At 38.0% G+C, this 27,953-nt stretch overlaps 2 protein-coding genes across 12 annotated transcripts in view; one reads left to right on the top strand and one right to left on the bottom strand.

Moving 5' to 3' along the window:
• Positions 1-524: 524 nt before the first annotated feature.
• On the bottom strand, positions 525-13,814 carry CBX3 (chromobox 3). 7 transcript variants are annotated; one of them, XM_087917994.1, is made up of 6 exons: positions 13,676-13,814; positions 12,249-12,299; positions 8,171-8,313; positions 6,767-6,932; positions 6,084-6,178; positions 525-3,041 (listed from the first exon to the last, which is right to left on the bottom strand). In XM_087917994.1, exons 2-6 carry the CDS (start codon positions 12,270-12,272, stop codon positions 2,867-2,869), a joined length of 603 nt encoding a protein of 200 aa, XP_087774120.1. In that variant the 5' UTR covers positions 12,273-12,299; positions 13,676-13,814; the 3' UTR covers positions 525-2,866. The 7 variants fall into 7 exon arrangements, with proteins under 7 accessions (XP_087774120.1, XP_087774119.1, XP_087774123.1 ...); XM_087917993.1 differs by having other exon boundaries at positions 13,758-13,814; XM_087917997.1 differs by lacking the exon at positions 13,676-13,814 and adding an exon at positions 13,394-13,658.
• Positions 13,815-13,915: 101 nt separating this feature from the next.
• The window catches only part of HNRNPA2B1 (heterogeneous nuclear ribonucleoprotein A2/B1), a 20,634-nt gene continuing 6,596 nt past the window's right edge, over positions 13,916-27,953 (top strand). For 2 of the 5 annotated variants that reach the window (XR_015740381.1, XM_087917991.1), the window contains exons 1-10: positions 13,916-14,182; positions 16,936-17,046; positions 19,750-19,896; positions 20,332-20,542; positions 23,585-23,686; positions 23,766-23,846; positions 24,018-24,080; positions 24,973-25,092; positions 25,980-26,102; positions 26,714-26,796. Coding sequence is in view for 3 of the 5 variants with exons in the window: in XM_087917991.1 (XP_087774117.1) it covers positions 14,153-14,182; positions 16,936-17,046; positions 19,750-19,896; positions 20,332-20,542; positions 23,585-23,686; positions 23,766-23,846; positions 24,018-24,080; positions 24,973-25,092; positions 25,980-26,102; positions 26,714-26,775 (1,050 nt within the window). In the remaining 2 variants the exon portion in view is untranslated. Of the gene's footprint in view, positions 14,183-16,935; positions 17,047-19,749; positions 19,897-20,331; positions 20,543-23,584; positions 23,687-23,765; positions 23,847-24,017; positions 24,081-24,972; positions 25,093-25,979; positions 26,103-26,713; positions 26,797-26,945; positions 27,435-27,627; positions 27,912-27,953 lie in introns of those variants that run through there. The other 3 variants (XR_015740380.1, XM_087917992.1, XM_087917990.1) reach the window with 3 other exon arrangements.

Below are 27,953 nucleotides of genomic sequence, written 5' to 3'. Positions count from 1 at the left end.
TATGTGTGATTTATGATCATATCCTGTATTTTTGCTGAGGGGTGACCCCAAGCATGTGAGTCCAATATGACCAAACAAAACAAAAAGCATGTTTCCAAAACAAAGAAGCATCTAAGTCAGGGATGTTAAATTCCTGGCCTGCAGGTTGGATGCATCACGTGCTGGCCACACCCACACATTTTAGCAAAGGGGGAAAAGTCCCGATACATCACGTGACACCAACGTGATGTGAGTCTGACACCCCTGATCTAAGTCAACATTCTTCAATCCCATTGTGTTTAATTATACCCCAAGCAACCAAATTAAAATTTAATTTTAATAGTTTAAAAAGTATGTCCTAGGTCTCCAACTCGGGCTGCCTACCAGCTGACAAGCTCAATGTCTGCTGAGCCATTGCATCCTCATTTAACTTGTGTTAACAAACATGTTAAAGTGGGTGGCATAATACAATAGATACTGAGCATTTGAATTGTTGATAGGCCTTTGACAAAATATCACATCAATATAGCCAAAAGCACAATTGCTGCCATCGATTGAGATTTATTAAGAAAAATTGGACTACGTTGGAAATTCTCACACTGCTGAGATGAGGGAGTTTTTTCCTATGCTTTGGGAGCATACTCTTTAACTTGCATGTAAATGACCTCAATTGAGGATTTAAAGTGAGGTAGCTATTATGCATTTATACATATCCATCAAGCTACTCATTTTTTAATATACATTTTATGCAAAAAGTACAAGTTAGAGAAATATAGTTGGATCTTAATTAGTATGATTAATGAATCTCACAAAATGGTTGCATTATTCCTATTTGCATTATTCAGTGATATAACGATTAATTCTCAGTGAGGGAAATGGACAATAAAAACTTTTAAACATAACTTTTTGTATGTATATGGAATATTTAAGTAAAGGATAATAAGAATATACTTTTAAATTTGTTAACAAAGTCACAAAGTAGTTATAAAGTAAAATAAAAACCAAAAAACTATACCATGGATCTTTAATATCTTTTGTTGTTTTCTAATGTAAAGAGCCTCTTTTTAAACTTTCTTCTGATGGAATCCTTTTCTATTTTGCATACAGAAAAATTAGCATGTAAAATCCCAATGAAAACTTTACATATGCTAATCTTGGTTGCCAACCCGCTAAAGTCACATTGAACCTGAATTTTTGTTCACTTTGAATACAACCTGGTATCAATGAACAATTCATAGTAAATTGAACATTGCTTTATTAAAATTCACACTAATCATGACCTGCCTGTACTAAGGTGAAGAAATTATAAACATGAGATAATACAATGTATTTCTCATCCTAAATTCCATACATCCATACTCTTTTCACATATTGCCTTTTGTGCCATTCCATTTTAAGTGAGTATACTGTACACCATGCATTAGCTTTAGTAGCTGTCCAGGACATGTTGTTCAAGTGTTGCAGGAAGAGATATACAGAATCTCTTTAGAATGGTGTGTGTGTGTGTGTGTATACACATACATCATTTCAGAGAGATTTTATATATCTCTTCCTGTAACACCATTGAGCAATAGCATTGAGTAATGTATGTGTGTGTGTGTGTGTCTCCTCCATGTTCCTTTTTTAAAGCTACCATAGAAAAACAGAATAAGAATTGATAGGGACCCTGGAGGTCTTCTACTTCAACTCACTACTCAAGCTGGAGATCCCATGCCATTTCGGACAAAGTTGTCTAATCTCTTCCCAAAAATCTGCCATACACAACTTCTGAAATTCCACTAATTGTTCTAAATGTCAGGAATTTTTTTTTCATATTTCTAAGTTGGATTTCCCCTTAATTAGTTGCCATTCTTTGCTTCTTGCCCTTCCTTCAGTTGCTTTGGAGAGTTGGTTGATCCTATTTTCTTTGTGGCAGCCCCTTAAATATTGGAAGATCAATTGTTATTCCTAGTCCTTTTTTAAACTAGAGAAGCCCCATTCACATAACTGTCGATTTTAGCTTCCATTCCTAATTTGTTGCTATTTCTGTAGTCTTTTTAAAAAAATTTTTTTGGTATCATGGCAACCGTATGCAATATTCCAACTGTGATCTTAGCAAGGCATTATAAAGCAGTACTTCATGATCTTGAGTCTATCCCTCTATTGATGCAGCCTAAGACTATTGGCCTTTTTGGTGGCTGCAGCGCACAGCTGGCTCATATTTAAGTGTTGCTCCACTTAGAGACAAAGATTCTAGATATGTTACTGCTCTTCAGTCAGCTACCACTTATTCTATACCTTTACTTTTTAAGTAAGTATAAAGCCTTACTTTTCTATTGAATTTCATTTTTTGATACATCCCAGTGTTCAAGTCTATCAAGATCTTTTTCTATCTTGTAAAGTAATAGCTTTAAATTTCTTATAAAGTAGTAGCTATTACTTTATCTTCTGGAGTGTTGGCTATTCTTACAAGTTGGGTGTCATCTGCAAATTTGTTTAATTCCCCTTCTAACCTATCTAATAATCTATGAAGATGTTGAAGACTAAGAACCTTGAGATACCCCTCTTCCGTTCATGTAGATAGTTTCATTAAGAACTACATATTGAGTGGTTGATCAGCCAGTATGAATCCATCTGTTGGTGATGCTGTTTAACCTACATTTTTCTATTTCACCAAGTAGTAGGTTGAGGTCTACTGTAACAAATACCTTACTAAAGTCCAAGTAAATTATGTCCACATCATTTTGCTAGTCCACTAATTTAGTCACTTTGTCAAAAACTGCAAAAAGATTTGTCTGGCATGATCTGTTTTTGACAAACCCATGTTGGTTTCCGATTATAACTTTGCTTGCCTTTAGGTGTTCAGATTCATTGCTTATCTTTTCCAGGATCTTCCCAGGCATTGATGTCAGGCTGATTGGTCTATGGTTTCGGTCTTTTTCTCTTTTTTGAAGATTGAAACGATGTCAGCTCTTCTCTCTGGTATTTCCTGGTGCTCCAGGATCTTTGAAAGATTGTGTTCAGTGGTTCTGAGATCACGTCTGCCAGCTCCTTCAGAACCCTGGGATGTAATCCATCTAGACCTGTTGATTTTAATTCGTCCAGAGTGGATAAGTATTCTATTACTATTTTCTTGACTATTTTGACTTGTATTTTTAATGTCCTTTACAGTACTGTTTTGATAAATTGAATATGGATATAGAAGAGTTATGGAGGCCACTATATAAATAAAAATTTAATAAACTTTTGACAAAAATATAAGCAGAAACACAAATACTAAACAAAATAGAAATCAGCAAAACACGAAAAAAATTGAAGGGAACCTCAACAGGTATCAGGAAATAGGTTTATTGAAAGGCAATCAACTGACTTCATGTTTAGAGCTCCTGTCTTTTTCACTGTGGTATCATATTTTACAGTAATTCTCAGAAATGAGATGAATTGTAATTATTCCGTTGATTTTAAATCAAAACTTATTATGGTGAACAATAATCCATTCTATTAATCCAGCATGTGCATGGAATCACTGAACTATATTAGAAACCAAATAATCTGACAATTACATCTTACATGACAAGATTCTTTACTGCTCACCCAAACAGAATATAATCAAATAAATGCTATTTGCATGCAGCTGTATTTAAAAATTAATCACACGTTTAGTAACCCTATTTGGAGGATCAAATTGTAAATTTAACAATTGACCATGTGAGAGTCCTCTTTTTTGCAGTTCCATGCCTCAAGTTTGCTATTTACATAAATTTATCAGGCAATCAGTAATTTTATTTGGAATGTATATTGGGATTAGGGCTAATGGCTCCTAAAGAAGTCAAGATTAAGATATCAATAAATTATTAACTTGTAAAGCAGAGGTGTCAAAACACGATGACACGTCATCACATGAAGTGGCAACTTCCCCCCTCCTTTGCTAAACCGGGGATTGGCATGACCACCGTGTGACGCATCCAGCCTGCAAGTTTTGACACCACTGTTATAAAGCATCTGATATACAGTTTAAGGGATTAATTCAGGATTTGATTACTCAACCACATATTTTGGGTACTATAAATGTGATAACCAAGTCTGCATACTAGTCATAAAAAAATTAATTAGTCAATGCACCATGTAAGTGTTTTATGTTCATTTTATTATTTTGCTAATTCTGGTAAACAACTTATAAACATCTATGGGAGAAAACTATAAATTTCATGTTAACTGCCTATAAAAATGGTGTTTTTTGTTTTGCAAAAAAGCAAAACTGTCTCTATCCTTTACTGGGTATTTTCCAAACCAAAATAGCTTTCAAAACCTCTTAACTTCCTGTAGTTTGGTAAAGAAAGCACAAGAATATGAAACTATTTTATTGATAGCTGTTCAGCAGTATATACAATAAAATACAATATGCACTTTCAAATCAAAAACAAAATTTTCACTTGGTCCCCTTTGAACCAATTTGCCACAAATACTAAATAAAATGGTTTTACAGACTATATGACGGGAAAAATGCATGCACATTTTTTTGTATAGAGCTACAAAACACTTGTAAATCTGAATAAGTTGCCATTAAGGATCACTATTAACTACCAAATTTTATAAAACATTTGATGTAATATGCAGAAGGCAGTATCAAATGTTTTCTTGTAATAGACAAAGTGAATAGCACTTTTGCTTTCTTCCTTATGCAAAACATATTAAAGTAACCAAACTTATCTCAATAGGATTTAAGTTTTCCACATGTATTAAGTCAAATATCATACATATATTAAGAAAAAGGGGGAAGGAAAAAATAAAATCCAAACAATTATTGTGCTTCATCCTCTGGGCAAGAATGCCAAGTTAATCGTTCTTCATAAAAAGCAATTACAATCTGAGGACATTTCACATTAGCTTCCTTAGCTAATACCAGGTCAGCTTCATCTGAGTCTTTCCTGTTTTAAGAAAGAATGTCCAATTAATATATTTAAAACTATTTCTAATGTCCATTGAAGACACCCTTGAGTCACATAGCCCTATTTCTGTCCTACTATTAGTCTTTACAATTTATTTATTTAATAAATTTGTACAGCTGCCCATCTCACAAAAAACGATTGGGTGATATACAATAATCCTTCCCCTTTAGCCTTATCATTAGCAGCATTTATGACATTTATAATCCACTATTATCCCTAAGCTTTGGTGATCTTATTACTTTAACTAAGCATATGTATAAATTACATATAAATCATGTATTATAAGTCAGTGATACTATGTGGAACAGCTTTTCATTTTTTTAGTTAGAACTCCCTCTAATCATGGCTCGATTGCATGAAATTAAAAACACCACTTGTTTCTCTGGAGTGCTAATCACAAGTACTAACATTTTGCGAATACTGCAGTTTAAATCTGTGCATTTCTATTTCAAATTTCAGGGAAGCAGATTTGAATGTATAAGAGATGCTTTGAAATGTACAACAGCTCCTATGAAATAAGTATTTAAATAATTAAAAACAGTCATGTCTTTTTATATCAATGCTATAGTCTAAAAAAGATGTTGCCTCAATGATTTCAATTTTTATATATTTCAAAGCATCTGCTTTGATGAAATATCAGCTCTGATATTATTTATATAAATAAGACAATTACAAAAGTTTTAAGAACTCCTACTCTAATCATTCAAAATCTGTTAGTCTGTGATGGCTGAGGTATGGCTGATAGCTAACTTTGACTAGATTCTAAATCAATAGGAGTAAAATGGTAATTTATGAGTGGTTACCAATTTTTAAAGATTTAATGAGAATTAATCACTACACAGGGATGTAATGTGCTCCCCCAAAGTAGAAAGAAATTAGGCTTTTGTTGTGTACATCCAGGTTCTTGTATGCCTTACATAAGAACAAAATAATTTTAATATCTATGGACATATATAGTAATATTACAAGTCAGATTGTTTACCTATGATAAAGTTATAATACGTTTTCTGATTTCTTAAGTAGTATGGTGTAATTTACTAAACACTAAAAAAGAAAAACCAACCTAAAAGTATCCCTTAAATGTTATTGGCTAGTTTGTAGTAACAGAAAAAAATAATATTTCTTAAGTTTAATCAAAGCCACATTGTAAACCAAACATTCTAGTGTACTGCTCACCATTTCATAAGGAACATAAGTTCTCCACTGCTATCTGTGGCTCCAATTATTCGCTCAGGATCAAGACCTCGTGCAAATCCCCTGGGTTTATCAACCTGTTGAAGTAAAGAGAGAATTGTAAATCCTTCCATTATTTTCTGATTTATGGGGGAAAAAAATCAGCACATGATCTATCAATACATTCAGAACAGTATAAAATAGAGCTAGCCTATGGACCACATACATTTCTCAAAAATGACTTGCAATTTGCTGCAGATCCTGCCCCAAGTTTTAAGCATCCTGTTGACCAGCTTTTTATTATTTTCATCTTTTAGAGAAGTTCAATATTACCATTCCCACTATCATTCTAGGACTGAGGTATCCTAGTTTCAAATCCTTTCCCAAGAAATTTTCCAGGAATGAAACGACAGTAAGTTAATGGTAATAAAGTATCTTCAGAGACAGGATTGCTGAAGAAAAAACTGGGAACACGGAGAGGGATCTGGCATATGTGTATGTAAAAGAGGATTAAATTTGTAAAGTAGAAGTGCATTATGCCTGTGACATATAACTGTTAAGAATGATCCATGAAAATTGAGCCTTTAACAAGGAGTTAAGATATAACTATTCCTGGTGTACATGGTCCTCCCTTGCCTTTTCTCTATTCAGATCTGAATGTCTGTTTAATGTTTTCATTAACTTACAGAATCCCTCTTTTTCTTTGATTTGCTGTCCTCAGATTCACTATCTGAAAGGGATTTCCTTTTGGTACCTTCTGTTTTTTCTTTACCAGCTTTCTGAGAATTCAGAAAAGCTTCTATTAACTCTGGACAATCCAAATTTTCTTCAGGCTCCCATGTGTTATCAGCACTAAAAAAACAATTTGGTAAGAATAAAAAGTAAAAATCTGAAGGTCTACAAGTCATAGTTACACATGAAATCCAGATTATCTGCTTAATTCCTAAAACAATTCAGTTGTCAAGACTCTGCTTTCAAAACCCATTTCTGTAGACTGGTTCCTATAATAGCTAAACCAAGTTGAAACTATACTGGATAATTATTTCAGTCAAAATGTATTAACTATGTTATAGAATGTCACATGCAATTCCCAGCCAGCGATTTTGCAGTCAACTATTATTGCTAAAACTTGATAAAGGCAATCTTCCAGATTCTGACACACATATACCATTTTCTGGAAAAAAGTGAAAAACATCTTTTACCTAGAAATCCAGAAAAATAATAATATAGCTTTAACAATATTCCTTCAATTCATTCAAAAATATAAATTGAGGCCATCTGGTTACTAAAATGTTGCTCGACTCATCTACAATCTGAACAATGCAACATATGACATGTGGCCTATAGAATACAATCAAATAACAATCCAAGAGAATTTTTAAAAATTAGTAAACAGGAAAATGAATTCTAGAGTATTTACCACTTGTTTTCTTTTCCTGAAATTGCTGCAGTATATTGTAACCCAATACTGTAAAGCATTTACAATCAACAGAAGGAAAAAGTTAGTCAATTCTTACTATTAACTTTTAAACATTTTTCTGCTGATTTGAGTAATTTTATATGCCATAAATGAGCATTATATTTTGATAGCATGAAGTCATTTTTAAATTTCCAAAACAGAATGGGTCAATACTGATAGTCTGAATATTAACATGCCTAATATATTGCCTGCTTTCTTCCCTACAGTTGAAGAGTATTCCTGGAAGAAATATTAAAGCTTTAACAGTACACACTCGAGAATAAATCCTTTGAACAAAACGATGCTGATTTCTTAGCAAACATGTTTAGGATTGCATTGTACACTGAATACTTGCAGCAGACAGATTATTCATAGGCTATATAACCAAAGCACAATCTAGTGGAAAATGCAGCATTTACCACAACTCTACCAATATTAAGCAGGGAAGCCAATTTTATATTAAAATATCCTGACTATTTTCCATACATCCAGAAGTTCCGAGTACAGTATATGAACTTGACTTTTCTTGAAATTGGTGGTAGCAATCTTTTCACACCGTATCTTTGTAGAATTCTTCAATTTAACACTTACATTGAAAATATTTTAGAAAAAAATGTATGAAGTTCCTTACTCAGTAAATCCCTTCCATTTTAAGAAGTATTCCACTTTGCCGTTAACTACACGTCGGTCCAAGACTTTTTCCACAACAAATTCTTCAGGTTCTGCTTCTTCAACTTTTTTACCTTTGCCATTCTGTTTCTTTCCCATTTTATGCTATAAAACAAAATTATTTGCACACATATATTTAATACCCCTGCTGTACCTTTATCTCAACCAAGCAAAAACTTCCATACTCTTTTCAGTACGACCTAGATTTATTTTAAACAAGAGCTTTTGAGGTTTGTACATTTCTTATCTATTTCTTATTCCAGCATCCTAAATATTTTATTCAGAATTGCTGTTAGCCGTTCCATTTTTATGGCTTGTTTAAAAAAAACTTGTTAAACAGAAGGCAAACCAAACAAATTTGGGGTTAATACTAGAAAGAGAAGTTCCTAGAGGTAGCATCCATAGATTGCCGTGCTAATAGCAATCATCAGCAGTTAAAAGTAATTTTGAAGCTTTCAATTGCTAGGTATGAAACATTTATCTTATAATTACATACATGCATCATTTTAACTTTCATTAGACATTGGATATATATTCAAGAGCAATTCTTAACAGAATTTGATTGAAACCTCTTGACTGACACAAACACCTTTTGTAAATTAAATTCCATAGAAAAGCTTTTAGCAGTCAATTATTATTAGATATCAAATTATTACATCCACATCATCCTCAAGCATTCCAACTTCAATAAACACAATTCAGCAAGATGTTATTGTCTGTAATTTGTCTAAAATCAGTTTATTATTGTAATGTTAGAAGTAGTTGAAGTTCTATTAGAAACAAATCAGAGCCTGGACACAACTTTGGATTCAAACCATAATGGATAGTTCAAAACAGATAATACAGTGACAGTATAGGGACCATACTACACCTCACAAATATATGAGAAAAACCAGATTACGAGAAACAATGCAAAGGTCCCCCAATTTCAAGTTTCATTAATTTCAATATAGAGCCGTAATCTTTTCTCTAGAGCTGTTTTCTTATGACATCTTTTGAAAATGAAGATTATCAAAATGTTTTGAAATCAATGATAGCGTCTTTAGATTCTGAGCAACTTTAATAAAGGCTAATACTAAATACTTCACTCACTAATACTAACAAAATATGTATGAGTGATCAACATTTCTAAATAAATATAAATGAAAAAAAGGTGATTGTTGCTTTGATGGGATGGCATTACAATTTTGAAAAAATTGGAATATATTTTTTATCAAAGTTACTTAAAATCTTGGGTATACCACAAAAAAATTCAAAAGTTAAAACATACAAATGGCATTTTACTATATTTTCCCATTCCCCCTCTCTCTACATAACTATATTCCCACTCCAAAACCAGTTATTGCCAGCCATATTTTAGAATTCATTTTTATGTATAGTTATGCAATTTTAATTCTATATTTATTCAAATCTATCGAATTAAACTTGTGTCAAACTGACTTTCAGTATTTGCACTCTTGGCAAAGATTTAGAGGCAACATTAGTGCTCTCTTTTCTAGACTAGGATAATATACAAAAGAATAGGCAGTTTCTATTCTTCATTCCAAAATACAATCCTATTTTCATTTAGTTGATATACCAAAAAATAAAATATACAGGATTACTAATAAAATAATCCTATTTTCTAAGTACATACAAAACGTGAGGTGTACATCATAAGTTTTGTGGAAAATACCATATTTTTCGTTGTATAAGGTTGGAAAGAAATGTCTGTGCATCGTATACAGTGAATGTTGCCGAAGCCCCGCCTACCCACCAGCCCTCACCCTTCAGCCTCTGCCTCCCAGTAATTTTTCTCCTTGCAGCAGCCTGGTCAGCTTCAGCACACCCTGATTAGCACAAGCAGCTGATTGTCGGTAGGATTGGCCTCTGATGGGGCTGAAAATGGTGGGCACGGAGGTGGCAATTGGCAATGGGATCCCTACAGCCTGAAACAGCTGATCTTCAGGAGGCCAATCCAATCGTGCTAATTGTGCTAATCAGGCAGTGCTGAAGCTGACCAGGCTATTTGCTGTTAGGACGTATTCTGAAATAGATTTTGAAATGACTAGACTTGCTTGTCAAGGAATGACTACAATGGACCTCGCTTTATCTTCCTATTTCAAACTCTCCCACCCAATAAACCACAATAATTCATGAAGAATTAACTGCAGTCCCATTTATATTCTTGTGGAATTAAAGCCCTTCAAATAAAAGGAAATTCATACTGGAACAAATTCTAAGAATCAGCTAATAGTTGGGTCCTTGCTCGGTTTTTTTCTTGCAGACATTTCATTACCCAGACTAGGTAATATCATTAGTGACAGTAAGTAGTACAGTTTGTTCGGTTTAGTGGACAGGCTAATGGACATAGACAGCTTGCCAGAATGCCAAACCAGCCAAAAGTAAAGAGCGCAACCAAAGAGAGCAATCCTGTCTATGTTGGTGAGGGGGTGGGTCTTAGACACTCTCTAGTTGGGCTATTTACTGTTGGCTGGTTTGGCAGTTCCTTGATTAGAGTATAATTTACTTGATTTATTGTCTGTTGTTAATCTTGGGAGTTAATCCATGCTCATCTGCGTGCTGATTGCTGGTGGGAAGATGTTTTGGTCTTTTTGTTCCCTTTTTGGTTTGTTGATTGGCTCTTTTGCATAATATAGATACTGCTTATGTGCTTATTGATGGCTAATTTGTCAGAGCGCCAGGCTTCTAGAAATTTCCTAATGTTTTTGGACTTTGCTTGGTCTAGAATGGTCAATTTCCAAGTTGAACCTATGGTTAAGTCTATCCATATATTGTGAAATTAAGGGGTTTTAATTATGTCTTCTGTCTGTTAGTTGATGTTCATGGATGCATTCTGCCAGTTTTCTGCCTGTTTCTCCTATGTAATGGCTATTGCAGCCATTACACTCTGTTGTAGTTGATTCTTGTTTTTTTATTCTGGGGCTGCTGTGTCTTTTAGTTTAGTTGGGATGTTTGAAGGGCTTGAGTTGGCTTGTGTGCTACACTGATCCACGGAGTTGTAGTAGTCAGTGGTTTCTGAGATATTCTTGATGTATGGCAATATTATTATTTTTTAGGCTTATGTTCCTTCTGCTGTATTGGTTTAAGTGTCAGGCACTTTTTGATCAAAGGAACAGTTTTAACTGTGACCATCCTAAACCAAGCCAAGTTCAAAAATGCTAGGGAATTTCTATGCAAAAGAGACAACCAGACAACCAAAAAGGGAACAAAGGAAAACACGTCCCCACTGGCAATCAGTTAATCAGGAATATTAACTTCAAGGTTAACACCAGAAAAACAATCAAATAAACAGTATCCCAATCAAGGAACTGCCAAAGAAGCCAACAGTAAACAGCCCAACCAAAGTACTAGAATTTAAACTGAGAGCAAACCTTACTCCTTCACTAGTAGTGATGTTACTTAATTTAGGTAATGAAATGTCTGCAAGAGAACACCCAAGTCAAAGTGCACCAAAGACCCCTCATTTCAATCCTGAGCTACATATATTCTCCTTTATCAGCTAATAGACCTTGCCCATTGATTCTCGCCATTAGTGATGCTCACTGTTCTAATATATCATTTATAGCCTTTATAATAACTTACACAACTCAGCAGGTAATCATGCTTGGCTGATCTTATTTCGGCTTAGAAACTAAGCGGAATCAGCCCTTAATACTTGAATGGGAAGCCTCTTGAGCTGTTGGCTAAATTGGGAGGTCAAAAAATATCCAAGAGAAAAGGGGAAAACCACTTCTGTCCTCTTGGAAAGAAAACTGCATGGACATTCCACTAAGTTATCAACAGAACTTGAATTGAGATTTCACCTGGGATTTACACAATTTTTGCTTTTCAATATAAGAAAAGCAAATTAGATATACAATCACACTACTGAAACTATTCCCTAATAAACCTGGATTATACACTTTCTCATGCTTTATTTTTAGTTATGCTGTGGAGGAGACATGTGGATGTATTTTTTTTGCATAGAGATGCCAAAAATAAATCTGAAGAAATATGATGGTAAAATCCTTACATATTTTAGGTGGTCAAGAACTTACCAATGTTGATTTATTGGTAGCCATTTTTATTGAAGACTTGCTGAACTTTTACTAGAAAAATGTACGACAAAAGGAATATTGTATTATGTAAAGGAAGACATCTCAATATAAATATAATTCTTTTTCTATTCAGACTAGTTACTTAAATACACAATTAACAAAGGCTGAAGTTGTGTTTCCATTATCCTAGTCATTATTTGGAGTTTGCTAAGACCTACCTTGGCTTTTCACGACCTTGTATATATCATATATGCTAATCTACTACTGAATACAAGTTTATAGGAAAACCTTATTTTCAAAACTGTAAGACAATGTGCTACACTAAAATATATTTTCAAGGGTAAGATGCAACATTGTAGAACGCTGATTTTATTTAAATATTGAATAATAATCATTGAAAGGATTTTATAGCTCCATAATATAGAATGGTGCATCATAAATATGGTAATCATAATACAATTTTAACTTAATATATAAGCCATTGGACGTCCGCAGCACCTCTAACTTCTTTATAATTTAAAATTCGGAGTGATTTTTTTTTTGCAAACCTATAAAGAACATTGAGATTCAGCAAAGTGGGGAAAAAAACCCAAGACGCAAAGCCTGGTGTCTCCCAGAGGCTATTATTGCACGGTCGTTTTAGGTCACTGAGATTCTGCCACCGTGTTTTTCTCTTTAGAATAAATGGACGCCTGATTAAGAGACGCCTGCCGTAAAGGAAAACTGTAAAGGGCGCCCTTAAGCACGAGGCACGCAAGCTAAGACCGGTGGGAAGGAAATGATCCCGGATGAGAATCCCACAAGCCAGGATGTTGGGTCCAGAAGAGGTGGAAAACACCAAACCACCTTGGATCCTTCAGGGCGACTCCCTGGCATTACCCCACTTCGATAAGCTGCGAAAACGCCTCATGCGTCGCCCCACCACCGCAGCCTTTTGAAATGCTAAAAGCCTCGGCGGTTAATCCTTTTTGAAAATTTTAAGTCCACGCCTCCAAGTCCTGCTTTGCCCGCGGCCTGGACCTGGCTGACACGCAGGAAAACGTGGGGGAGGGAAAAGCTCTGCGCTCGCTCGTGTGATGATGGTGCCTTGTTGGTTTCAGAGGTGTTTGCACTTCAGCGGTAAAAAATAAAATAAAATAAAATACCGCGCGGGTTGCCAGTCTCGGAGCTCGACCGCTCCGTCCCCGCTAGTAGGAAACCGTCGAGCAGGGGGAAGGCCCGTCAAGAAGTCGAAAGGGCCGCACTGGGAAACCCCGCGCCTCTTTTCAAGCTTGTCAATGCGCCCGGGAGAGGGAGCCGCGAGAGAGAAAATGGAGGAGAGCAAAACGAGGCCACGCCTGGGCATTTCTCAGGAGTTACATAAACTGTAAGCTCGGCACGACACAGACACACACACACACAAACATGCAAATACAGAGATCCCCCACCAGTTCTCTGCTACGTTACTATTTATCACCGAATTAGGAAAGACTTGAAGAGGGGGAAAAGGAGGGAGGAAAAGATACGGACTTCAATGGTGCCCAACGTCTCCGGTCCCCTGTAGTCTCCTGGCTCCTGGCGCGCTCTGAGGCAGCAGCGACATAAGAGGGGGCGGGGAGAAGGGGGTGGGAGGGCGGCAGAGGCAGCCCCGCCCGGAGCGGCTGCTAGTGCTGCGGCAACCTGGTCAGAGGGCGGGGCGGCGCAGCAAACGCCACCCTCTTTCGTTCCCGCCCTTCGTTGCGTCGCCAGCAGAGTCGTTGGCCGATCGGCGCACTCTTCTTGCCGCCGCCGTTGCGTACGCCGCGCCCAACCGAGTAGGTCGTCGGACAGAGGCGAGCCGGTAGGGTCGCTTCAGCAGCTGCAACGGCCAGAGACGAAAAACGTTTGCGTACTCCTTTACTTCCTTTTATTAATTGCCGGCCGAAATGCCTCGTGGAGATCGGGAGAGCGATTGGGTGAGTGAGGTAACGGACGGCGTGGTTTAGTAATGGCCGACTTCCCCAACATTCATTGTGCCCTTAACGGGTTCTTTCGCGGGCAGTGGGCGGGTAAGTCTTCCAAAGCCAGGAGGAAGAGAAAATGGCGGGCGAGGGGCGAAGGAGGAGGGGGGCTATATTCGATTCTCAACGCTTTTAAAAGCGGCGCGGAAGATTGTGGAGGGAGGCAGGCGAAGCCATGAGTGTTTAATGGCGGCCTGTTGCACGCTTGCTTTAATGTTTCCCTCAGGCGCTTATCTGGCCGCCAGATACAATAAAATGCAAAACACGGAAACAATGGACGGGCGGCTTTTTTCTCTAGTATATTTAGATGTTAAAAAAAATTCATTTATACGTTTACCGTCGATTAGCAAAAAAGGTTAAAGGGAAAGATGGAGTCTTCATTATCCTTAACATTTTGGCGCGATTATTGTTCTCCAATCGTCTGAGGCAATTTACGGGGAAAAATTGGCGATATGCTTTCGTTGCTTTTGGGTTTTCGGGAAATTATTGAAAAGGGTCCAGATGATGAATAATAATTTATTTTCACTGATTTTTCGGCTGTGCTCGAAAGCAGCCGATTGCATCCGGTTGCGAATTCTTGATGACGAGGCAATTTTTATTAATGCATTTTTGATATATTTAATTATACTACATGTTTTTATTGTATATAAATATACGCAAACAATACACTGAAGTAATTTGTATCTGCTTCATAACACTATTGTTTCCATGCATACTATCGGTCTGACGAATATGCATTTATTCAAAATTATATACACGACAAGGTTTCACGTGGTTATAGCCCTAAAATAGGGTTCTGTGAATATTTAAATACGCAGGAGTTAAGGCCGCCATTAGTGATGGAATCGTATTCTGAAACGGCATTACGCGAAACGTGTAGCTGATACAATGTGGAAATAAAGTTCGTAGGGTTGTTACGGAAACGGCTATTTGGATGGCGCGTTGGAGCCTGTTAGGGTACTAAATGCGGCACAATACGCCATTAGCGTAGGATCTAGAGATGACGCATAACTTGTTCGTTGGAACACTTGGTGGCGCAATTGGCGGGACTTGGTGTCTTACAAGGAAGACGTTAATGGAGAGGAAGGTTCTGGAAGGGCCGACGGCCGTTGAGAAAAGGAGGGAACAATTATGGCGAATTCGTTTTTTTAAATTCGATAGAGAGATGGAGTAATATTTTGTTCTACAAACGATGACGGCAGGACAAGGGACTTGGAAGTTCTAAATGAACGCATCTAGGGCGAAAGCGCAACTTTGATACCTCTTTAATACAGTACTACAAAGGAAGGGCTGTGCGCATGCGCAGAAGAGAATAAAGTACTCGTTCTCCTGGGAACGAGTCTCCTCCCCTCCCTCGGTGTTCGTCGGCGCCATTTTCTCTTACAGTCCGCTGAGGACCTCTGGTTGTCGGAACCGTCACATGGCGGAGCCATCTTCAGTTGGGAGGTCTCAAAGTTAACCGCTTCACAGGCCAACCCTACTTTTTTCAAATGGTTTCTTGTCGTTTTAGAATCACACTCAGGACTGTAGCCGGATAAATCGGTATCTACAAATTTAACATTTTAATGTCTGCTTAAGCAGGGAGTAGCATATTAATTTACGCATGATATTTAGTATCCATGTTTTAGTCTAGAAAATTATGCAATGGAATAACATTGTGAGAGTTGTTAGTCTATACTACAAATTCAGAAATCTAATTGTACTTTTTCTATCACTATAGACTCTAGTGATAGAAAAAGTACAATTAGATTTCTGAATTTTTAACTAGTAATGTTTAGTAAAACGCATAAGCTTTGTGTTTTTTATATTTGTTGGAAACATTGTTATGACAACCCTTTGATAAGAATAGTATATGCTGACATCTGAAACTTATTATTTTTGAAACATGTAGAACAAAATCTCCATTCAAAAGTTTCTAGTATGACTTCCTGTTTGATTAGAGAATGGATAATATTCTGCAACAGTTCCTTTGAATCCTTTTTCTGTTAGAATTAATGATAGTGCAAAAACAATATGGCTGAAAAGAACAGCTTAGAATATCTGTTTTAAAACAGAATTGTATTGTCTTTATTTGATTACTTACAATTCATTTTCTGAAGTGGAGGACTAACCAGTTTTCCACATCATCTTGATTACATATATAAGCAGATGCTTTAAAATTTTAGATAATAATGCCACTTAAATTTTATTCTTCGAAAATGTGATGTTAATATTCCAAATGTCAGGTTTTTTTAACTTATCTGTTAGCTACATTGTTGTTTTATTTAACCCTGTTAGTCAGAAGGGCCTACTCACACATTTTTATTCAAATATCCGTCACAAAGACCAACATTTCTCTGCCAAACCTCAAGACATTTGAATTAATAAGTTTCCTTTCAAATTAGTTACATGTTTTGGGAAGGTGATTTGGTAGATTAATAATGGCACCTTGCGATTCAAAAGTGTATAGCAAAACCAACATTAATATTAAACATATGAATATGTAGGAATTGCATTTTTTAAAATTCATTTTACTGTAACCTTTTCATAAAATGTAGGGTGTGTGTGTGTGTGTGTTACACACATGCACAACCTAAGTTTATCTTCACTAAACACCCAAGATGTAGACTATCATATAGTTTAGTTATATTGTTCAACATTTTTTTAAAAAAAAGCTAATACAGTGTATTGTGAAAGGTGTAAAACTTTGAGGTTTTTTTTTTAATCAGAGGGAAAAGGAGCAGTTCCGCAAACTATTCATTGGCGGCTTAAGCTTTGAAACAACAGAAGAAAGCTTGAGAAACTACTACGAGCAATGGGGAAAATTAACAGATTGTGTGGTAAGTTTTCTTTGTGTGGTTTTTTTTTTCTTTTGATTACTTGATTTAGGTTGTCTAGTCCTGTGGTTTGTAGGATAACAATTTCTATTTCTGCCATGTTTTGAAAATGAAGAGGATGGTAAACCAAAATAACGGTTGGTGGTTATTTTAGTATTGTGATCCCATATAGTGATTTACGAATCATGTTTTCTTTGGAGTCTGTCCACATTAAATTAAATAACTCTTAATAATTTTGGGGTTATATGCTGATGGTAGAGCACACAAAAAGCTGCATAGTATCTCCTAGATTTAGTTTAATAGTTCTGAAGAAATGTGGCTAATTAATCAAATAATATTGAGTTACTGGATAGTGTAACATTTTAATTTAGAGTAAAGTCCTTGAGATGTAAACTGCATGGATATGTCAAGGCTATGATAGCACAGAAATTCAGGGCTAATACTCTCCAATTTTCCCCACAAATACAGCCTTGCAAGATAAGTTGGCTAGAGAGGGTGACTCTGGCCCAAGATCACCCCAGTTGGTTTTTCCTGAATTTCTTTTGAGAACCATGCTTATACCCAACATTCATGTAGGCCTTTAGCACAGTTATTGAATTTACTGTTGCCTATTAGTGTAACTGTCTGATACTTTTGCCCCTATAACTTAATTAAATATGGACTTTAATATAAATTTCCGAGTACCGTATATACTCGAGTATAAGTCGACCTGAATATAAGCCGAGGCACCTAATTTTGCCACAAAAAACTGGGAAAACTTACTGACTCGAGTATAAGCCGAGTTGTTCAGCACATTTTTTGTGCTGAAAAAAAAAAAACCCATGGCTTATACTCGAGGTTCCCTCTGAAAGAAAAATGGTGTGGAGCTCCGGAGCTGGGCAGCTGCTTCCGTGTTTCCTTTGCAACTTGTAAGTAGGGGGGAAATCGGAAGCAGAAAAGTTCTTGCATGAGGATATACTGTTTTTTCTTTATTTAACTGTTTTTTTTGGGGGGGAGACCTACCGTCACGTGAGAATGCTCAGACACGAAATCTACCCACCTGAAAATAAGTGTGTGTGGGGGGATTTTAACAGAGGGAAGACATAGGGAGAAAGCAAAAGCGACGGAATTCAGGGGAAACTGAGGGGGAGACTCATCCTTGGTCCAGATGAGCCCCCTTCCCCGCTCCTAAGGAAGCAGAGGCAGCCAGCAAGAGCAGGCAAACCCCGCTTCGCGGACTCCGTCCGTCCTCACTCCCACCCACCCACCCAAAGCCACGAAGTCCCCAATGGCGCAGCCCAGAATTGCCTCCCCTCAGGGGGCAGCACACGCCCAGTGTTTCCTGAAACAAGAAGCTCCGCCGTGCAATGAATGCGCCTGGCTCTAGGCTCAGAAAACAACGCGAGCTGAGGTGGCTTCGTTTCTTCAGCCCCAGCTGCTTTCAGTCCACTCGGGAGGAGGGGAGGTGGCGGCGGCGGCTCGCGTTATTTTCTGGAGCTCTAGGCTCGCGATCTCAGAAAACAATGTGAGCCGAGGTGGCTTTGTTTCCTCAGCCCCAGCTGCTTTCAGTCCGCTCGGGAGGAGATGGTGGCGGCAGCTCGCGTTTTCTGAGATCTAGAGCCCTAGAGCTCAGAAAATAACGCGAGCCGCCGCCACCTCCTCCCGAGCAGACTGAAGCAGCTGGGGCAGGAAACGAAGCCACCTCGGCTCGCGTTGTTTCTGAGATCTAGAGCTCAGAATATAACACAAGCCGCCACCACCACCACCTCCTCCTGAGCGGACTGAAAGCAGCTGGGGCTGAGGAACGAAGCCACCTAGGCTGCGTTGTTTTCTGAGCCTAGAGCCAGGGCGCATTCATTGCACGGCGGAGCTTCTTGTTTCAGGAAACACCGGCGCCGTTGCTGCCCCTGAGGGGAGGGCGACTCTGGGCTGCGCCATTGGGGGACTCCGTGGCTTTGGGTGGGTGGGTGGGAGCGAGGACGGACGGAGTCTGTGAAGCTGGGCTTGCCTGCCCTTGCTGGCTGCCTCTGCTTCCTTAGGGGCGGGAAGGGGGCTCATCTGGACCAAGGGTGAGTCTCCCCTCAGTTTCCCTGAAGGATCTTCCGTCGCTTTTGCCTTCTCCCTATGTCTTCCGTCTGTTAAAATCCCACCCCCACACACACTTATTTTCAAGCGGATAGATTTTGCGTCTGAGCATTCTCACGTGACGGTAGGTCTCCCCCTAAAAACAGTTAAATAAAGAAAAACAATATATCCTCATGCAATAACTTTTCTGCTTCCGATACCCCCATGCTTACACGTTGCAAAGGAAACAGAAGCAGGGAAGCAGCTGCCCAGCTCTGGAGCTCCACACCATTTTTTTTTTTTTTCCCAGAGGGAATCTCACTCAAGTATAAGCCGAGGGTTTTTTTTTTTCAGCACAAAAAATGTGCTGAAAATCTCGGCTTATACTCGAGTATATACGGTAACTATTGAGAATATAATCTACACAGATTAATAGTGAATTGCAAGTGTACACAAAATATCTTTCAATCAAATGTAGATATTACTATATACATTGTTGAGTTTTCCATTTAAAACTTTTTTTCAAAAATTGAAAGTGAATCAATTATTTTTCATTTTAAAAAATGTGGAAGGTTTTATCAATTATAAATAGTATAAATGTTGGAAATGCCTGGCAATATTTCAGTAACTGAAGGAGATCGTTTTAAATTTGTTGTGTTTTAGGTAATGAGAGATCCTGCAAGCAAACGTTCACGAGGATTTGGTTTTGTAACATTTTCATCTATGGCTGAAGTTGATGCAGCAATGGCTGCCAGGCCTCATTCAATTGATGGAAGAGTAGTTGAACCAAAAAGGGCTGTAGCCAGAGAGGTAAGTTTTGAAGAGTGTGGAGCAGCATTACAGAATGCTCTTTTCTACTGTGTCCTTTTATAAAGGCAATGATTTTAAAACATTTATAATAAATGGGGCAGTGTTTTAAGCTTTTCAGATGTTGCTACATTCCAAATTGTAGATAATTACTTCATAGGAAAATAATTTCATTACATCCAATAGGTAAACTGTCCTGATCTTGAAACAAGACTGCTTTGAGATTGAAATATTTTCTATATGATTGGAATGGGAAATGTTTTTCAGATCCTTACCAATGAAACTCCTGATTTTCAAAATCCATGGAATAAATCAGTTTAAAATTTCTCTCCTATACCCAATACCAGAACCCCTTAATTTTATAACACTACTAATTGTTCTCAGGGAGAAAGATGATGTCCCTTTTTTAAAAAATTTCAATATACTATTTTTTTCAAGGAATCTGGGAAGCCTGGAGCTCATGTTACTGTAAAAAAATTATTTGTTGGTGGAATTAAAGAAGACACCGAAGAACATCACCTCAGAGACTACTTTTCAGAATACGGAAAAATTGATACAATTGAAATAATTACAGATAGACAATCTGGCAAAAAGAGGGGCTTTGGATTCGTAACTTTTGATGACCATGATCCTGTGGATAAAATTGTGTGTAAGTATCCAGAAATATTTTAAACAGGTATGTGAGTGAGACATTAAGGTTGCAGTTAAATTGTTTGTGTGTCTGTGTGTATTGCAGCCATTACCAGATGGGATTTTATTACTAAAGTAGTTTGTGTTACAGTTACTAGTTATTTTTAGTTAGTCTGAAAGCAAATTTGTTATCTTGCTACTTGCAAACTTAGGTAACAATCAGAGGCAAGTAATAGAAAAAACACTTTTAACATGAATTGGTTAGTATTCAATAAGAATGTTTCAATAAAGTAGCTATACTTAGTATTTGGAGAATTGATGGGGTGATGCCAGATTTGGTAATTAATTGACAAAAATATTAAGCTTTGCTGGACAGTGATGTTAAGTCAGAGCAGGAAAGGTGTAGAAAACTGGCTTGTGACTTCAGGCCAATATCAAGAAACTTCAGGCATTCTGGATATTCAGATAGTTCTCTACTTACAACCACAATTTAACTCCAAAATTTTGTAGCTGAGGAAAGCATTTGTTAAGTGAGTTTTGCCCCATTTTATGATTTTTTTGACACGGTTACAAATGAATCACTGCAGTCGTTAAGTGAATCATTTGGTTATTAAGCAAATCTGGTTTCCCCCATTGAGTTTGCTTGTCTCCTGAGAAGGTTACAAATGGTGATCACATAACTCTGGGACAGTGTAGCTGTGATAAATACAGGTAGTTCTCAACTTGGAAGCATTTATTTAGTGACAGTTCAAAATAAAATGGTACTGAAAAAAACTCAAGACCATTTTTTATAATTAGCAACTGCTGGAGCATCCCCATGGTCGTGATCAAAATTTGGATTTGGTAAGTGGATCATGTTGGAGTGACCCAGGTTATGTGATCACTTTTTGTGACCAGTCAAGCAAAATCAGTGGGAAAGTTAGATTCACTTAACCATGTCACTAACTTAATGACTAAATTGATTCATTTAATAACTGACAAGAAAAGTCATAAAATGGGTCAAAATTCACTGAACTGCGTGCAATTTTGCTTAGCAATAGAAATTTTGAGCTTAATTGTGGTTATAAATGGAGCACTACCTATACATGCCAGTTGCCAAGCATTCAAATTTGGTTATATGATCATGGGGATACTGTAATGATATATGTCAGACATGTCAAACTCAAGGATGTGGTTAGATCTGGCCAAAAGGCCACTCTGGAGGCACGTGCACAGGAGGCATTGAGCGCACAGGGGCTAGCGTCCCTGGTGAAAGGAAGTGCTGACGGGCTGTGGGACCAGTGGGCAAGGCCGAGACACTTGGCAGATACTGCTGGGCTCCACACGCTGATATACAACTTTGTGGTAGCCACCCTGGCCGGAACACAGCCTGCGGGGCAAAACAGCACAACCCGCAAGCACTTTCCTTTCATCAGGTTGGCTCCTGCCCACCACATGGGGAAGCCATTGCCACCCTCTGCTCGTCCTGTCCTGGGCGGGTGAAGGAAGGAGAGAGAGATGAGAATGAGAAAGGAGGGGAGGTGGGGATGGAAGGAAGGAGGGGAATTGGAATGAGTAGGAGGGAGGGTCTGAGGGAAGGAGGAGGGGGGGGAAATGGAATGAGTAGGAGGGAGGATCTGTCCTCCTCCCCTTGCCCTCCCCTCCTAGTGGTCTCCCATCCTATCGCTGAGGATACTTTGCTTACAAAGCCGGGTCTCTTCTCATGGAGAGGGAGTGGGCCTCCCTCTGACCCATGCAGTTTGCCCTCCCGCACCCACCATGAGCAACCTGGCCAAAGAGAGCAAGCACATCAGCAGCAGCCTTGAGGATGAGGTAAGTGCTCGGGGAAAGTGGGGCTGGGCTGGGCTGCGGGATCCTGGTGGCCTGGGAGCTCAAGGGCCACAGTGGACGCTTACCCTCTGCTTGCCCAGGGCTCCTGACAGCCTGCACTGCTGTCTGGGGTCCTCCATGTGGCCTGAGAGGGACAGCAAGGCTCCTGGTGGATGGGGCTTTGGTGCTCGTCCTGGTCTCACCTTCCTTTGCTGGAGACTGCCAGATTCCCCCCCTCCCAGCCTTGCCTGGCCCTCCACAGGAGGTGGAGGACAGTGCTGCTGTGTGGAAGCACGTAGAAGAAAGGTTGCAGGAAGCCATTTCCTTCAAGTCCAATTTCTGCCTTGACAAATCTCTTGGAGGGCAAATTGCACAATGGGGGAGTTGATTGAGGGAAGGCTGCCCCAACAAGCCAGCATCCTTACCACACACTTATTGGAAACAGGGATTCCCTTTTGAGAAGGTCCAGCTTCATGCGGGACTAGGGAGTGCTGCTCCCCTGCCACCACCTCTTGCTCTCCAGAGATGTCAAGATAGAAATTGGGATTCAGAGGAAACTGCTTCCTGCAAAAAATTTTCCTCTGCACTTCCATATGTAGCAGCAGCAGCAGCAGCAGCCACCTCCTGCTTTGCTGGGAGAGGGCACCAGACAGGGAACACCAATGATATCTGGGATTGGGAGAACACCTCATTTGGCATTCTGTGCACATGCGCGCACACACATTCCACACACACATACCATTCCAAGCTTGGAGACTTAGCTATATTTGAGCTTGCAGACTGCCAATCATGCCTGGGCTTGGGGAGAAGGCCCTCTCCTTTCTCTGTGGATAAAAATCCCCAAATTTAGAATGGCTGCCAGCAGTTTGGGAAGGTGAGAGCCTGTGGGTACCAAATTGTCCTCATGTCAGGTTAGCCAATGTGACTTTTCTGTCCCAACCCAAGTCATGGCAGCCCAGCTGTGACCATCTGGCCACGTCCATCTGGCTACTGTGAGTTGTCATAGTCTTTTGGACTGAATAATTGTAAAATTAACATAGGGGATAGATGCATGAAAATGAAATGATGAGATTTGGTCATCTTTCATATGCAATTATTTCAAAAATCTCTTCAAACTTGATGTAACCAGTGATTCAATTGAATTACATCTTTTGGTTACAATTACATTTTGTTTTGCTAGTAAGCTTGGTCATTACTCTGTGAAGTTAAGTTGAAATTTTTATTGTTTGTCTAAAATTTTATATTTTAACAGTGCAGAAATACCACACAATCAATGGACATAATGCAGAAGTAAGAAAGGCTTTATCAAGGCAAGAAATGCAAGAAGTTCAAAGCTCAAGGAGTGGGAGGGGAGGTATGTTTGAACTGTATTATATTTAAATTAGTTATTTTTAAAAATAGTATTAGAGGTAATTTTTAAAAAACATTTTCAGGTAATTTTGGCTTTGGAGATTCACGTGGAGGTGGTGGAAACTTTGGTCCAGGACCAGGAAGCAATTTCAGAGGTGGATCTGGTAAGTCAGAAAATCACTCATGATAAACACTTTCTAATATCTTCCGTTGCATATTTTTGATCCAGGACTTCATAAGATTAACAGCTAAAACTAAATCCTCGCAGCTAAGCAGACTTTGAATGTTTTATTTGATTCATAATGAAGGAAACTTAAAAATGTTTTTTCCCACAGATGGCTATGGAGGTGGTCGTGGATTTGGTGATGGATACAATGGATATGGAGGGGGACCAGGGGGTTAGTATTCTGAAGTTGAATATTCATAATAGTCATTCTTTGTCTAAAATCTATTGTAGGTCATGCACATATTGTCTAATATAATTTGATAATTCTTCTGTTAATAAGTTCTGTTCAGTTTTATACACGTATAAATACTGATAGAGAGCTAGTTTGGCGTAGTTGGGTACTGTGCTAGGAACCAGAAGGCTATAAATTCTAGTCCTGAATTAAGCATAAAGCCAGACAAATGATTTTGGGCCAGTCATTCATTGTCAATCCTAGGAAGAAAGCAAACTAACCAACTTAAAATGTTGCCAAGAAAATGGCGTGGACTGGTCTAGTTGCTAGAAGTCAAGGCTCATTTGAAATTAATGTAAATATATTATAAATATTGTTATATATTATTACATATTGCAAGTATTCCAACAAGCAATAATTGCATTGCTCATCCAAGGCATAGACACTGTTATCATAAATTTACCTCAATAACATATGAAAAAATTGCGTATTATAATATTGATGTAAATAGTTTAGTATCAAAAGACAGATTTCTGTAACCAACCAGTGGAATATGGATGTAAAAATACTTCAAATAACAATAGATTTGACAGCAAAATTCAAATATGGGGGAAAGAGCACCAATTCAAAGCTAGATTTGCAGCCAAAACCTCTTGGTCAGAAGCTATTCATGAGATATTATTTCTAATTGAAAGCAGGACTAAAAAGACATTACTGCCCACAGGCAATAAATCTATAGCCAGAGAAAAAAGCCCTCTATTTGGAATTTTCCAAATAAGTTCCAAATTGTCTAATTATACTTATTGAGATTAATGTAATTGCTATCTTAAGATGATTTCATTTGTAGATAGCTATACTACAAGCATATTTATGTAGTTTTACATTATAACAGGTGGCAATTTTGGAGGCAGTCCTGGTTATGGAGGAGGAAGAGGTGGATATGGTGGAGGAGGACCTGGGTACGGCAACCAGGGTGGGGGCTACGGAGGTGGATATGACAACTATGGAGGAGGTAATGATTATTTAAACATTTGAAATGAGAATAGTTTCCTAAACTAGTTAAGAAATATGTATTGATCTTACCTAAATTTCAAAAAACATATTGGCATGACTTTTCACAAAACAATGGTCCAGCTGCTGTTGGGACACTTCTCAACTGTGGCAGGCACCATGCTGGCAGCCCATGCTGCTGGCCTAGTGTGGGCTCTTTTACCCTGGCAGGATGGATGGAATCGGGTGTGCCAAGAGCTTGGCCCTGATTGAGGCCACAGGAAAGCAGACAGTGGAACAGAGGGCAAAGCCAGTGCTTTCTGCCCAAACACTTTGCCCAGAAGGAGATGAAGCTTCATCTGCTTGAAAAGGGGACGCTTTGAAATGGAGTGATTAGTTCCATTTCAAGATGTTCACTTTGCATGTAGCCAGAGCTTCATCTCTGGATGAAAAGTGTGCATCAGAGTCAGGTAGAGGCAGAGGCGATTCCAATGCGCGCCCATTCCGTCCCACCAAGCTTACTTGCAGCTGCACTGACCAGATGCCCACACAACTGCATGCCTTGCCTGCTGTCAGTGCCACTGCATGAACCTCCCATGAGTTAGGCAGCCACACAGCACTTCTGGATCACCTGTCTTTCTCCTGCAGCTTCCACATGCCTGGACTTACCGATATTTTCTCTGCATCAAGGGGCCGGCAGGCTGTGGTGGCTGCCAAACATCATCAGCCCCACATGCTCACTGCCTTCCATGCTGGTCACTCCCATCCCTAGCTTATTTTTGGAAAGGGCTTATATTAGCCCACCCCAAAAGATCAGGTTTCTTGTTAAAAGCCGGTGTCTTCGCTTGTTTACACCTTGTATTCACATTAAGGTTATCTTTGAAATGAGCAAAATACTTCTTTATGCAGGCAATTATGGAGGTGGGAATTACAATGACTTTGGAAACTATAACCAACAGCCTTCAAACTATGGTCCAATGAAAAGTGGAAATTTTGGTGGAAGCAGGAACATGGGAGGACCATATGGTGGAGGTAACATAGAACAAAAAGTATCTTCTGATTTCTTAGCATTTGTGTTGATTTTACTACCAAAACAGAACAAATTAGGTAGATCTATTTTTCTAAGCTGCTCTTTTCTGTTAATGTAAGCCAACAGGTTTGCTCTATCTTCTGAAATGAAGTTCCTCCCAAGATTTAAGCAGTCGCCATTCTATGTATATTTTATACCCCTAAATTTTATTCAGTAGGAAATACGCAGAATTCGACAATCCTAAACATTATGTATTGTTATTTTTAATGCTTTGCTTGATTAATTAAAATTATTAGAGATACTTGTGCTTGTTTAGACCATTTAGTTCTAGAAACATATTTGTAGAATTAAATGTTCACATAAAATGTTCATATATCTGGGCCTATGTGATATTTGAAAAGGGAATATTATAATTGACAAGTATCAAAATGATACTAAAATGAAAGTGTATTTTACAAGTTTTGGGTAATAACTTGATTGATCAAATAGAATAAATGGAATGCTTTTTAGCAAGCAGCAATCTGACAATTTTAACAATCTTAGAGATTTGGCAAAATAAATTGTTTAGTGGAAAGTTCTGTTACTAATTGTTTTCTGTTTTTTACTAACTCAGGAAACTATGGTCCTGGAGGAAGTGGTGGAAGTGGGGGATATGGAGGGAGGAGTCGTTATTGAACCTCTGTAAGCTTTTCATGGGTGAGTGTACATTTAATATAAAATTGCAGTTTTTCTTAGTTTTAGCTGCAGGGGTAAAAGCTTTTTAGGGTCATATTATCTTTCCTTTAAAAAGACAATTGGGATAACTTCATAACCTATTTTTTTACTCTTTACTTCTGTTGAAACAGGCTTCACTGTATAAATAGGAGAGGATGAGCCCAGAGGTAACAGAACAGCTTCAGGTTTTCGAAATAACTTTGTTAAGGAAACACTTATCTCAGTCATGCATAAATATGCAGTGATATGGCAGAAGACACCAGAGCAGATGCAGAGAGCCATTTTGTGAATGGATTGGATTATTTAATATCATACCTTACTGTGGAGGAAGGATTGTAAAAATGCCTTTGAGACAGTTTCTTAGCTTTTTCATTGTTGTTTCTTTTTAGTGGTCTTTGTAAGAGTGTAGAAGCATTCCTTTGATAATGTTAAATTTGTAAGTTTCAGGTGACATGTGAAACCTTTTTTAAAAAAATTTCTCTAAAAGTTTTGAAAAGCTATTAGCCAGGATCATGGTGTAATAAGACATAACGTTTTCCTTTGAAAAAAATTTTAAGTACGTGTGTAGAGTTAAGAAGCTGTTGTACATTTATGATTTAATAAAATAATTCTAAAGGAAATGTTGTGTAATTATAGATTTATTTAAAATATATTGTAAATTAAGGCAAGGAGTGGGTAGTAGAAGGTCCCACAAATACTATAAATTTGTTGTTGTACATGTAATATGTTGGTTAGATAATGTTTTTTGTAAATTACCAGATTAATACATAGATAACTTAAGGGATATCTCTGCAAAGAGAAACACCTTTTTAGATCTTTTAGATGCTGCTTCTTCAATGGCAAGTAAAGGAAATATCCCCAGCGAGGTACTCTTCCAGGGACACAGGTCTAGTGCAAAAGAACTCTTGAGAACGGCAATTAAGTTCAGCCAGTCTTAAAAGCTGTGCTGTACTTCTCCAAAACTTTAACTACAGTAGTTTTAAGGATGCCAACGAGAGCTGAGGGTTCTAGAGAAAAATAGTTCTAAGCTTCAGTTAAACCACTTTAGGTAAGATCTTATTTACTTTTACTTTTTTTAATATTCCAAAAACAAGAAACTATTACTATATGACAGTGTACTGTTTCAGTATAGTGGTTAT

Source organism: Pseudonaja textilis, chromosome Z (genome assembly GCF_049901715.1).
Source record: "Pseudonaja textilis isolate UNSWEBS1 chromosome Z, rPseTex1.2, whole genome shotgun sequence".
Classification (NCBI taxonomy): Eukaryota; Metazoa; Chordata; class Lepidosauria; order Squamata; family Elapidae; genus Pseudonaja; species Pseudonaja textilis.
Note: the sequence above shows the minus strand (reverse complement) of the source record. Positions and strands in the feature narration are given on the sequence as shown.